Source organism: Squalius cephalus (assembly GCF_949319135.1).
Source record: "Squalius cephalus genome assembly, chromosome: 5".
NCBI lineage: Eukaryota > Metazoa > Chordata > Actinopteri > Cypriniformes > Leuciscidae > Squalius > Squalius cephalus.
The window spans coordinates 29,291,313-29,305,015 of NC_137126.1; the positions used below are offsets into that span (position 1 = coordinate 29,291,313).

Genomic DNA, 13,703 nt, shown 5'->3' on the forward strand with positions numbered 1-13,703 from the left:
ATTTTTTATAATTTTTTATCCAAGTGTCCTGATTGTTTATTTGTTCTACAAATATTTAGGAAGATGGGTACCAATTGCATTTGTGTTTTAAGATCAGAAGAAAGCACAAACTAATTACTGTATACTATGCAGCAAAATGTTTACCTTGAAAATGTGAAAAGAATGTTTGATGTTGAAATTTGGATCACTGTTACTTGGCACACTGGTTTAAAACTAAAAAGTTTAACATGAGTAATAACAACAGAAAGACAGTTTGGGAGGAAGCTTAAAACTGTTGCATTAATTTGTAAAGTGCTGTATTATGTCCTGCTTGGATTTTATTGTTTCTTTTGTCAGACTGGATGTTTCTTATGACTTAGGGAGCAATTGCACACAATAAATCTTTGAAAATTGAACATGTTTTTGACCGTTTTTCAATAGAATTAAGGAAATGTAAGATAGTTATATAAGCAAGTAACAACAATTTATTTGAAATGAGTAAAGTGTATTTAAGCGTTTTTGTCTGAGTTTCTGAGTTTTTTGTCTGGCTTTTTCACATGCATCCTCTGCTGATTTGTCTCCGTTCTTGGATTTTGGCTTAGTCATGTTGTCTGTGATTGTAAGGAATGGTAATGAGCAGAGTTTAACTCAAGCTAACACTTTAGCAGGAATAAATCATGCTCTTTTTGATCTGTGGATGAGGCACTGAAATTCCAATGGAATTTACATGTCAAATAAGAGGGCATGTATAGAGGAATACATTAGTGGAATGCATATATCAGAGACTTTTTGAAAGTTCTGAAATGTATTAACAAGTTACCTCTTAACAAACGGTTTTCATTACCGTAAATGTACATTCCCTGAACAAGCAAAAAGAGTGAACGGTTCATTAAGTGCAATGTGGGGAGCAATATTAAAAGTGGAACTGTGATTGATGTTCCCATGAAGGCTATACCCTTAATTAAAAATGTCAGTTTAAGAAGGCTTTTTGGCACCGTGAAGGTGAATGATACTGTGCATCCTGATAAGGTTTAGTAAGATTCAGTGTCCTACCAAGTCCTATTTGAGATGGAGTTTCTCAAACCACCAAGCAGAGGCTGCGTCCGAAAACGCATACTCACTGAGTAGGTACTTAATTCCAATAAGTACTTACTTAACGAGCGCTTAAAGAGTAGGTACTTTATAGCCAGATCTCGTTAAGTGTGGATGCGAGCCGTACATCAACAACTATGAGCGACAGGTTTAATTCATCTATCTGTAAATATCTTGATATTGACAAAACTTGCTCATTTTGTGGTCTTGTTGAAGAAACAGCTGCCCATTTATTTTGTGATTGTAGCATAATGAATTATGGGTTGATTTAAGTTCTTATATTTTTAACCCACTAATGTGACCCATAGTTTTATCCTTAAATATATTATTTTTTATTAAGAAACCCCCAAATCGTCATCTCTTGAATATGTTGTTAAATTTCTTCATTTTATATGCAAAAATGTTCGCCCACAAGCAAGTCGCTTAAATCTCCATTGTTTTCCTCTTTTTCTTGTTGAATTTAACTCTCGTTTAATCCCTCAAGCTTATAAATAGCAAACAAAAAATGCATTTTCTTTATGTATTATAATGAATGATTCAAAGATATTTAACCTTGTCATTGTTCTTTTCCCCCCGTGTATTCTTACATTATGATGTACGCAAACCCATGATATTTATGTTTTCTTTTTTTTCCTTTTTCTTTTTTGTCATTATGATTGTTCATTGTTGAAAGATACATCCATGGTATCTTTCCCTGATCTTTATGTAACTTAGTTCTGCAATAGCAAAATGATATGAGCGACAGGTGCACTAACATCAGTAACTCGACAGCCCTACCTAGAACGGTTTTCCTCAGCGTTTGTAATGTTTGTAGTGTCTATACAAAGGAGACGGGAAGCTGCGCGGAGATCTCGCCTTTGGAGAAAACTGGTGATTTTACTCTGGGAAAATGTAAGCATCACTCCTTAGAAATTAAGATTACACCAAAATGAATTGCATTGCTAGCCCACCCCAACACTTATGCACAATAATAATGATAAATTCTGATCAATAGGCTACTTAATATTACTTCGTATGACATAGCTATGCAGGACTACACTAGATAATTGCAGTGAACACATTTTCAGTCAAGCAATGAATTAATGCATTATTTAATGAAATTAATTATATTTTATTTACTGACAACACTAAGAAACATGAATAAATTAGTAAAAGATTAAAAAAGTAACCATCACAATAAATAAATAAATAAATAAATAAATAAATAAATATATATATATATATATATATATAAATATATATATATACAGTACTGTGCAAAAGTCTTAGTCATGTTAATATCCCCACCCCAAAAATGTCCCCAAAGGTTTCTTCAAGTGTCTCGGAGACGTTCCCGCAGTTCTTCTGGATTTAGTCTGTCTCAGTTTTTTCTGTTTCTTCCAACCTGATCTCACAGGAAAACATACAAATTCTACGAGGTGGCTAATTCGTACAAATTCATACGACCTCACTCGTACGAATTAGTACGATTTTTGCAAAATCGTAAATATTTTACGAATTGCCCAATTCGTATGAATTCATACGAATGACCTACCCCTGACCCCGCCCCTAAACCTACCCATCACGTGGGTTTAGACAAATCGTACAAATTCGTACGAGTGCGGTCGTACGAATTCGTACGAATTAGCCAACTTTTTATCATTCGTACGAATTCATACGAATTGGTCGTGAGATAGTGTTGGTTTCTTCATGTAATCACAGACGGACTCGATGATGGTGAGATCAGATCAGACCGGCTGTTGTCAGACTCCTTGTGCATACAGAAATCTCGCTGGGTTATTACAATTAATGGCAAAAAGAATGTTTGGAAATGTAAACTGATATTTCCTACTGACACACTACAGCAAAAGATATAAATAACTGACTTAAAACCATTTTTGGGGACATTTTTGGGGTGGGGATATTAACATGCCTAAGACTTTTGCACAGTACTGTATATATATATATATATATATATATATACATACGGATGGCACATCCTACTGCCATCTCAACACAGCAGTTCTCATTCTTCAGCTTTATTCTGATGAATCAGCTGACCACTATTCCCACCGTCTCTTCCGTCCATCATTGCTGCAGTCAGACTGGGATCTGATCATGGATGGGAAAGGGACATCGAGGCTATCCTTGCCTGAGAGCACCGTCTCCCTCATCACCTCATACAGAGAGTCTGTACTGAACCTGTGAGACTCGTCTCAACAGCAAACATTCCCGTGAGAGAAGTATAGTAGAGCGAGCCTTTGACATGCTGATAACAAGCTGGTGCTCTATTTTCTTCACAGCCAGAGGTGAGCCATGCCTTTGTGCCTGAGGTTGTTGTGTGCTGCGCTGTGCTTCACAATCTGAGGCAATAAGGGCAGGTGGAGTGATGGAGGGTCTCGTAAGGACAGGTGGAGAGATGGAGGGTCTCGTAAGGGCAGGTTGAGTGATGGAGGGTCTCCTACGGGCTGGTGGAGTGATGGAGGGTCTAGTAAGGGCAGGTGGAGTGATGGAGGGTCTCGTACGGGCTGGTGGAGTGATGGAGGGTCTCATAAGGGGAGGTGGAGTGATGGAGGGTCTAGTAAGGGCAGGTGGAGTGATGGAGGGTCTCGTAAGGGCAGGTGGAGAGATGGAGGGTCTCGTAAGGACAGGTGGAGTGATGGAGGGTCTCGTAAGGACAGGTGGAGGGATGGAGGGTCTCGTAAGGGCAGGTGGAGAGATGGAGGGTCTCGTAAGGACAGGTGGAGAGATGGAGGGTCTCGTAAGGGCAGGTGGAGAGATGGAGGGTCTCGTAAGGGCAGGTGGAGTGATGGAAGGTCTCGTACGGGCTGGTGGAGTGACGTAGGGTCTAGTAAGGGCCGGTAGAGTGATGGAAGGTCTCATAAGGGGAGGTGGAGTGATGGAGGGTCTCATAAGGGGAGGTGGAGTGATGGAGGGTCTCGTACGGGCCGGTGGAGTGATGGAGGGTCTAGTAAGGGCAGGTGGAGTGATGGAGGGTCTCGTAAGGGCAGGTGGAGAGATGGAGGGTCTCGTAAGGACAGGTGGAGTGATGAAGGGTCTCGTAAGGGCTGGTGGAGTGATGGAGGGTCTCGTAAGGGCAGGCGGAGAGATGGAGGGTCTCGTAAGGACAGGTGGAGTGATGGAGGGTCTCGTATGGGCTGGTGGAGTGATGGAGAGTCTCGTAAGGGCAGGTGGAGAGATGGAGGGTCTCGTAAGGGCAGGTGGAGTGATGGAAGGTCTCGTACGGGCTGGTGGAGTGACGTAGGGTCTAGTAAGGGCCGGTAGAGTGATGGAAGGTCTCATAAGGGGAGGTGGAGTGATGGAGGGTCTCATAAGGGGAGGTGGAGTGATGGAGGGTCTCGTACGGGCCGGTGGAGTGATGGAGGGTCTAGTAAGGGCAGGTGGAGTGATGGAGGGTCTCGTAAGGGCAGGTGGAGAGATGGAGGGTCTCGTAAGGACAGGTGGAGTGATGAAGGGTCTCGTAAGGGCTGGTGGAGTGATGGAGGGTCTCGTAAGGGCAGGCGGAGAGATGGAGGGTCTCGTAAGGACAGGTGGAGTGATGGAGGGTCTCGTATGGGCTGGTGGAGTGATGGAGAGTCTCGTAAGGGCTGGTGGAGTGATGGAGGGTCTCGTGAGGACCGGTGGAGAGATGGAGGGTCTAGTAAGGGTAGGTGGAGTGATGGAGGGTCTTGTAAGGGCAGGTGGAGTGATGGAGGGTCTCGTTACTGGCTGGTGGAGTGATGGAGGGTCTCATAATTGGAGGTGGAGTGATGGAGGGTCTCGTAAGGACAGGTGGAGTGATGGAGAGTCTCGTAAGGGCAGGTGGAGAGATGGAGGGTCTCGTAAGGACAGGTGGAGTGATGGAGGGTCTCGTAAGGGCTGGTGGAGTGATGGAGGGTCTCGTAAGGGCTGGTGGAGTGATGGAGGGTCTCGTAAGGACAGGTGGAGAGATGGAAGGTCTCGTAAGGGGAGGTGGAGTGATGGAGGGTCTAGTAAGAGCTGGTGGAGTGATGGAGGGTCTCGTACGGACTGGTGGAGTGATGGAGGGTCTAGTAAGGGCCTTTGGAGTGATGGAGGGTCTCGTACGGGCCGGTAGAGTGATGGATGGTCTCATAAGGGGAGGTGGAGTGATGGAGGGTCTCGTACGGGCCGGTGGAGGGATGGAGGGTCTAGTAAGGACAGGTGGAGTGATGGAGAGTCTCGTAAGGGCAGGTGGAGTGATGGAGGGTCTCGTAAGGACAGGTGGAGAGATGGAGGGTCTAGTAAGGGCAGGTGGAGTGATGGAGGGTCTCGTAAGGGCTGGTGGAGTGATGGAGGGTCTCGTAAGGGCAGGTGGAGAGATGGAGGGTCTCGTAAGGGCTGGTGGAGTGATGGAGGGTCTCGTAAGGACAGGTGGAGAGATGGAGGGTCTCGTAAGGGCAGGTGGAGTGATGGAGGGTCTCGTAAGGACAGGTGGAGTGATGGAGGGTCTCGTAAGGTCCGGTGGAGTGATGGAGGGTCTCGTAAGGGGAGGTGGAGAGATGGAGGGTCTAGTAAGGGCAGGTGGAGTGATGGAGGGTCTCGTAAGGACAGGTGGAGTGATGGAGGGTCTCGTAAGGGCCGGTGGAGTGATTGAGGGTCTCGTAAGGGCCGGTGGAGTGATGGAGGGTCTCGTAAGGACAGGTGGAGTGATGGAGGGTCTCGTAAGGGCCGGTGGAGTGATGGAGGGTCTCGTAAGGGGAGGTGGAGTGATGGAGGGTCTCGTAAGGGCTGGTGGAGTGATGGAGGGTCTCGTAAGGGCAGGCGGAGAGATGGAGGGTCTCGTAAGGACAGGTGGAGTGATGGAGGGTCTCGTATGGGCTGGTGGAGTGATGGAGAGTCTCGTAAGGGCTGGTGGAGTGATGGAGGGTCTCGTGAGGACAGGTGGAGAGATGGAGGGTCTAGTAAGGGTAGGTGGAGTGATGGAGGGTCTTGTAAGGGCAGGTGGAGTGATGGAGGGTCTCGTTACTGGCTGGTGGAGTGATGGAGGGTCTCATAATTGGAGGTGGAGTGATGGAGGGTCTCGTAAGGACAGGTGGAGTGATGGAGAGTCTCGTAAGGGCAGGTGGAGAGATGGAGGGTCTCGTAAGGACAGGTGGAGTGATGGAGGGTCTCGTAAGGGCTGGTGGAGTGATGGAGGGTCTCGTAAGGGCTGGTGGAGTGATGGAGGGTCTCGTAAGGACAGGTGGAGAGATGGAAGGTCTCGTAAGGGGAGGTGGAGTGATGGAGGGTCTAGTAAGAGCTGGTGGAGTGATGGAGGGTCTCGTACGGACTGGTGGAGTGATGGAGGGTCTAGTAAGGGCCTTTGGAGTGATGGAGGGTCTCGTACGGGCCGGTAGAGTGATGGATGGTCTCATAAGGGGAGGTGGAGTGATGGAGGGTCTCGTACGGGCCGGTGGAGGGATGGAGGGTCTAGTAAGGACAGGTGGAGTGATGGAGAGTCTCGTAAGGGCAGGTGGAGTGATGGAGGGTCTCGTAAGGACAGGTGGAGAGATGGAGGGTCTAGTAAGGGCAGGTGGAGTGATGGAGGGTCTCGTAAGGGCTGGTGGAGTGATGGAGGGTCTCGTAAGGGCAGGTGGAGAGATGGAGGGTCTCGTAAGGTCCGGTGGAGTGATGGAGGGTCTCGTAAGGGGAGGTGGAGAGATGGAGGGTCTAGTAAGGGCAGGTGGAGTGATGGAGGGTCTCGTAAGGACAGGTGGAGTGATGGAGGGTCTCGTAAGGGCCGGTGGAGTGATTGAGGGTCTCGTAAGGGCCGGTGGAGTGATGGAGGGTCTCGTAAGGACAGGTGGAGTGATGGAGGGTCTCGTAAGGGCCGGTGGAGTGATGGAGGGTCTCGTAAGGGGAGGTGGAGTGATGGAGGGTCTCATCCATGGCACCATTTTCCAGGATTCAGCTCTGGTCTCCTCATCCTCAGTGATGATGATATACCAGTCTGCAGAAATTTCAGAATCCTACACAAATGCACAAAACATTATAAAAAACAGACATGTTAACAGCACAATGTCTCTTTCTGTATTACAAGTAACAAAAATATCTTTCTTTCTTTCTTTTTTTTTTTTTTGGTTTTCCTTTTCCCCTCCACAAATGCCTTGCATCCTCTGCTCCACCACAAAAGCTCTCCAGCAGATGCACAGAAATCAAGAATCAGAAAAGTGCTGTAATAACTCTGTGTGAAATTATTTACAATCATTAAAATAAACTACAACTTAAGATTTAAATAGATTTTTTTTTCATTCATTTCTGTAGTATATTCACTCAAAGCCTTCATGAGCCACTCTCCACCAGATAAACACATGTGTTCATCTGTTCCTGTAACATCCAGACAAGATTCACACGTTACCTATGTGATTTATGAGCTCAATAAACATTTACATGTTGAGGTTGATGCTGATGTGTTAACTCACTTTTTATGCAACATAAATGTTCCTCAATTTATCAAAAATACCAATGGACAAATAAAATAGATAACGTATGTTTAGTTATGTAGATTTGTTTATCATGTAATATAAGCAGTGTTGACAAGAGTAAATTCTCCTACACATTAGGACACATACATCACTCACTCACTCAGATGTCTATTTCATGTTGTGATGTTGTGATGTGCTCATCTGCGATACTTATAGATGATTTTCCTGTCAGATGTTAATAGACATTTAAAATAAGCATCTTTAAGATGTATAGGTTTATGTAAATCCAATTTAGAGACGTACGTGTGCTTACTGGAGCTCTCCTGTTATAGCTATACATAATAAAACGTGTTTTTACAGCAAAATTACAACTATACTATACAGTCTAACGTCTTTACACCTTCAACAGTTCAACAGTTTACAGTAGTTCAACACATGCGATTTTAACACAAGGAACCGTGTTTACTCACATTTGAAAACACCCGCGTTGCTGATCTCCGTGATGTTCGATTATGACGTATCCTCGCCCATGGCCTCCTGGGATAGAAAAGTATCGCGTTTCGGACATACTACTCCTTTCACGAACTGTTTTCTCCTACTATATAGTAGGAAAGTAGGAATATTCGGACGCACTATTAGTATACGCACGTCCGTATCTCGCGAGAATTAGTACGTCACCCAGGTAATTCTTGTCTACAGTCTACTCTTTTATGGATACTAAGGATTCAGACATACTTATTCTCTCGCCTACTGCTTTTTCCCTAGTAGGGAAGTAGCCTATGCGGTTTCGGACACAGCCATAGTTTGTTGGCTGCTTTCGCTCTGCTGAATGAAAATTAGTGTCCTTGCTGGACAATCAAATGACATGATCAGCTCTGCCAAAGCTTTTAAAGGGTAACTAAACCCTGAAACAACTTTTTTTAGTTAATGATCTGTAAGACTGGGGCTTTATTAGTGCTGTTCATTTTTTGACATTTTTTTACATTTGGGTACAAATTACCACTGATCTGTCTCCAGCTTCAGTGCCATGGCCTGCTTTAGGCCTACTCATGAACTCGAGCCAAGTCAAACCATTAAAGTAATTAAGTGTATGTTAGCTTGATGAGCACTTGACAAACTTTGAATGGGCTATGCCTGTGATATTGACATGTTTTCCATTTTAGTACAGAAAACTAATTGGACTGGACTTCAAGCTGGCCACACTCGCAGACTTTGTTACTTTGTCATTTTAGCACTGGACTTAATATTATAAAACATATTATTGTTATAAAACATATCAAGTATCCTTAAAGGGTTAGTTCACCCAAAAATTAAAATTCTGTTATTACCCTCATGTCATTCCAAACCCATAAGACTTTCGTTCATCTTCTGAACACAAATTAAGACATTTTTGGTGAAATCTAAGAGATTTCTGTCCCTCCATAGACAGCCTACGCAAACTACCACGTTTCAAGAAGTTCATAGAGAGATCGTATAACTAATCCAAATAGAAAAAAAGTTACTTTAAATTGCACCAATATTTCATAATATTACTGTTTTTTTGTTCAAGTAAATGCACCCTTGGTGAGCATAAGAGATAAGAAACATTTAAAAAATCTTACCAACCTCAAACTTTTTAATGCTACTGTATATAATTACTTCAACATAACATTATAATGTTGCTATGTTTTTATTAAACTGTTCGACAAATTTCCATTGGAAATACTTCAAAATGCACCCAAGGCAGTTTGTTATGCGACTTTAAAATAAAAAATGTTAAAACTTTAAAATTAAAGTTTAAAAGTAACATGGGAATTTACCAACTGTAATAATTATATTTGTATAGAATTTTTTTTAAATGAAATGTTACATGTGTGTTACTAACCCTTACCTAAATAAATAGCCAGAAATCAAAACATGCATAAAACACCCACACAGTTTAGGTTGAGTAAAAAAATGAGACCTTGCAATCGCAAGTGTGATTGTAAACTGTATGATTATTATAAACCGAATTAACTTGATGTTCCTTGGTATATCTGGACTTATTTCAGTAAGGACATTTGAAAATCTGTTAAACTGTTAAATGACAGTTCATTCAGGGTGAAATACGATACAATGTGCAGGGCCGGCCCGCGGCATAGGCGGAATAGGCAAATTCTAGTTCCATTCATCCATAGGGGCGCCAAAATGAGTGAACGGGTGATTTTTTTTGTTATAATACTATTTTAAAACCATTCATTCGAAATACTACCAAATAAAGCACACAAAAAAACTCCACAAAAACTTAACTAAGTCCCCCCAAGCGTCGCCCCTCGCCGCATCCAATGTAGACAGCATTGCTTTTGTTTCAGGGTGATTAACACACTCAAGCACCCCCGTAGAAATGTGCCTGCCAGCTCACGCCAGGTCTATACACGGTGAAAGTTACCTGATTGTGACGGATGGCCAAATTTACATGACACATTTTAAATTAGCATTATAGTCTGCGATAGATACAGTGCCAAAAAGAAGAGAAGAGAAGAGGAGTGTGTGTGTGTGTGTGTGTGTGTGTGTGTGTGTGTGTGTGTGTGTGTGTATAGGCTAAATAATCATGAACACAATGACAGGGTAAAATAGGCTGCATGGGGCACCAGGTAAAATCTTGGCAGCAAATTGATCAGGGCCGGCCCTGAATGTGAGACTTTTTTAAATTCTCAATCTCACTGTCATAATGGCCTAATTAATCTGAGATTCACCTTATCAATTGTTTTCTTCATTTACTGGGATGGGCAATGAGGTCCCAAAGATGTAATCCCAGTGTCTGAAGTAGGGGGCGAAATTCCCTTTAAAGTGCTGATGGTGAGCCAGGTGGTGCGGAGCCCCACCAAAGCATGGCAGCAACCGGTGCACTGCCCAAGGAAAGTCATATCCACAGTGGTCCTCCACTGCCATCCAGATGTTAACCAGATGGAAAAGGATTTCGCTAAAAGGGTGGCAGCCCACCAGCATGGCACTGATAGATGCAAGGGTTTGTAGAGACAGCAGTTCAGAAATACTGGAGTCTTGAGCTGCCAGAGCAAAAGTGTCCCTGTTCAGATGGTGAATGCGGTGGATGTTCTGGTACAGCCAGGGAATTCTGGGAAAAAAATACATAAATTTGTTTTAGTTTGAGATATATATTATTGTGTGTTATAAAATGTTATTTAATTTATGCTGAATCTACAAGTGGAGAAAATAAATAGAGTGAGATATATCATAATGACATCATTATAAAAGATGAATGGAGAGTGATTTTTCTATATTTTCTATATGAAGTATTTAGCTGCACATGATCTTTGTTCCTTATATGTGTAATTTTAAATGTAATAAAAAGAAGTAGTTGGCACATCACAGCTCCATAAATAGAACAATTATTTATTGCATGTTCTCCTGTAGAACATGTTTTGTTTTTGTTTTTTATGGTTGAGCGCACCCTCATTGAGCTTTTTGTTTGCTGGATGTGCACAGTTTTGTCTAATTATACAAAGTTATGTCATGAAACTCTAGATAACTCAATCTGCTTGAGATCACATCATTCTCTATAGGGCACAGCTGATTGGTTCCTGCTGTATAAGCAGCCAATGAGTTTGCTACTCAACGTTCAAACACTTGGGGCCCTTTTTTAACTATCTAAGCACATGGTCTAAAGCGCATGGCGCAAGTGCACGTAGGGCGTGTCCGAATCCACTTTGACGGGAAAAATGTTTGGTGCCCAGCTCATGGTCTTAAAGGGTTGTCCCTATTCTCTTAAAGGAGTAGTTCACTTTAAAATGAAAATGACCCCATGATTTACTCACCCTCAAGCCATCATATGAGTATGACTTTCTTCTTTCAGACGAATACAATTGGAATTATATTTAAAAATGTCCTGGCTCTTCCAAGCTTGATAATGGCAGTGAATTGCAACCAACAGTTTGAAGCTCAAAAAACACATTCATCCATCATAAACGAACTCCAAACGGCTCCGGGGCGTTAATAAAGGCTTTCTGAAGCAAAGCGATAGGTTTGTGTAAGAAAAATATTCATATTTAACACGTAACAAGTAAAATTCAAGTTTCTGCTAATGCGCAACTTATGACGTCGGACGTGGCGTAGTGCGTCATGGCGTAGCGTAAATATCCGCAGTACATCGCATTGCACTTAAACTCCCGGAAGTTCCAAACGACTTTTCTCCAGTGTTGTGACATATTTCCAAGTGAAACAGAATACTGAACAGAGGGCAGGGTTTTACTTTAGCGCTCCTCCTCTCCATCTCTGCTCATAGACTAACGGTTTGAGGGGAGTGGTTAGGCGTTTTCAACCCAAGCCGTCAAACTGACGTCATCAGAACCAGACCGGAAGTAACTTTTCAGATTTTGATTAAAGATTACCACGGCAAACATTTTTTTTCTGTGTATTAGCTTGCATGGATTATTTGCTCCCCACAAGACTAGTAATATGCGCTAACAAAGTTAATAGGATCAGTTTTGATTTCATGTCGACTTTAAGTCAGATCCGTATGTTCGTTTGGCAGGAAGGTAGTTATTTTACTTTATCAAGTTTTAAATATGAATATTTTTCATCAAACTCATAGGTTTGCCTCAGAACACCTTTATTAACCGTATAAGCATATTCATATATGGACCCTCCATCTCTCCATATTTTTTAAATATATATATTTTTTCATAAACATTACAAAATTAATAACAATTATGTGACTACAGGATAACACTTCATTCATTCTATATGAAATAAAACATCCAGATAAAAAGTTAAGACTGACCAGTTGTTGAATGTTTGTTTGGTTATAATGCATTTATGAATATATTAAAACTGAATATACATATGAATATATGTATTATGAATGAATTCATTATGATGATATTTATATGAATAAAGACTGAGAGGAAGAACCTGAACATTTAGAAAATATTATTCAAAGAAATTAACAGCATTTGTACTGGCTCGTCTATCTCCTGTTCTGTGAAAGCCGAGTGCAGGAGGGGAGTGTTTTGTTCAGCTCTGTGTTTTTCTGAATGTTACTTCATCTGTTTGCCTGTATTGTTCTGACCAATGCTGCATATCTGTGTTTTGCAGTGTTCATTGTCAAACTTATTATTTAATTATTTTTTTAATTATTAAAAAAATAAATAAATTAAATACTATTTTTTATATGAAAAAAAAGGATTAATTGTATTTTATTGAGAAAATATTTTAGTTTGTCATGTATATTTTTTTTATTAGATCAGATAAAATTTTAAGCTGGCATAGGCTATGTCATGCTGTTATGTCCCCCTCACATGTTACAACGTTCATACTATAGGGCATGTTGTCACATTTAACTTTCATTCTTCCAGGGTAAATAAAGAAAAAAGTATACACTGTATACACAATGAATGAAACAAAGCCAAATATTTGTACCAGACATGTGTAAAATTATTGTGGAATAATCATTTAAAAAATACTATGAACCCTAGTTTACACAAACTGAGAAAGTCATAACCAAAACATATTTAATAGCCTAATAGCGAGAACAGAATTTAAAACTTTGTCACTCCAATTGTGCAATGAGGAAGCTGCACATGCTGAGATTAGAGATGTGTCCTGCTTACTTGTGAATGGTATAATGAAACATGAAGAACAGCGTATCGAAGATGAGCATGCATGAGACACATTCCCTGAATGCTTGAAATGAGGACGGTGCTCTCTCCGTGAAATGCGTGCGCCGTACTGACAGAAACAACGCGGTTAACGGTAAAACGCCAACCATGTATTTCCATAAAATCCGGGAAGCACATCGAAACCACTGATACAACCCAACGGCTTCACTGCTTATCCTGTACTTCTGAATCCACCCCACGTGTGTACTGAACACATCCAGAAGCATGAAGGGAGCAGAGAAGATGAGATGAGTGCTGAAAGCTGCGCACACGCTCCAGTGGGGTGACATGAGGAGAACATGACGTTCCTTATACATGAAATCCCAGATCCACTGCAGCAATGAGTCGCCTCCGAAAACCAGTAAGACGAGAGCAGTCATTCTTGTGAACTAGCCTACTGTTGTTTCTGCAGCAACAGCAGAGCGATGATGTCTAAACCGCTCTCACTGGACAGTATGAAGAGTAGACACTCTAATTCTGACTCGGGGTGAGAAATGCTGCTCTCCTCCCACCAGCGCAATTTTACCAAGATCACCCTATCTCTTTGAACACTGATTTTTCACTTTTCAAAAATTACAGTTAACACAATAAA

At 42.1% G+C, this 13,703-nt stretch overlaps 1 protein-coding gene across 2 annotated transcripts; it reads right to left on the reverse strand.

The window, feature by feature from the left end:
- Positions 1-7,147: 7,147 nt before the first annotated feature.
- ch25hl3 (cholesterol 25-hydroxylase like 3) lies at positions 7,148-13,634 on the reverse strand. Of its 2 annotated transcripts, XR_013821217.1 has the most exons (3): positions 13,064-13,634; positions 9,543-10,569; positions 9,432-9,470 (listed from the first exon to the last, which is right to left on the reverse strand). XR_013821217.1 is itself a non-coding variant. In XM_079870849.1 (2 exons), exons 1-2 carry the CDS (start codon positions 13,489-13,491, stop codon positions 10,194-10,196), a joined length of 804 nt encoding a protein of 267 aa, XP_079726975.1. In that variant the 5' UTR covers positions 13,492-13,634; the 3' UTR covers positions 7,148-10,193. The 2 variants fall into 2 exon arrangements, 1 of the variants encoding a protein (XP_079726975.1); XM_079870849.1 differs by having other exon boundaries at positions 7,148-10,569.
- Between the last annotated feature and the right edge of the window lie 69 nt (positions 13,635-13,703).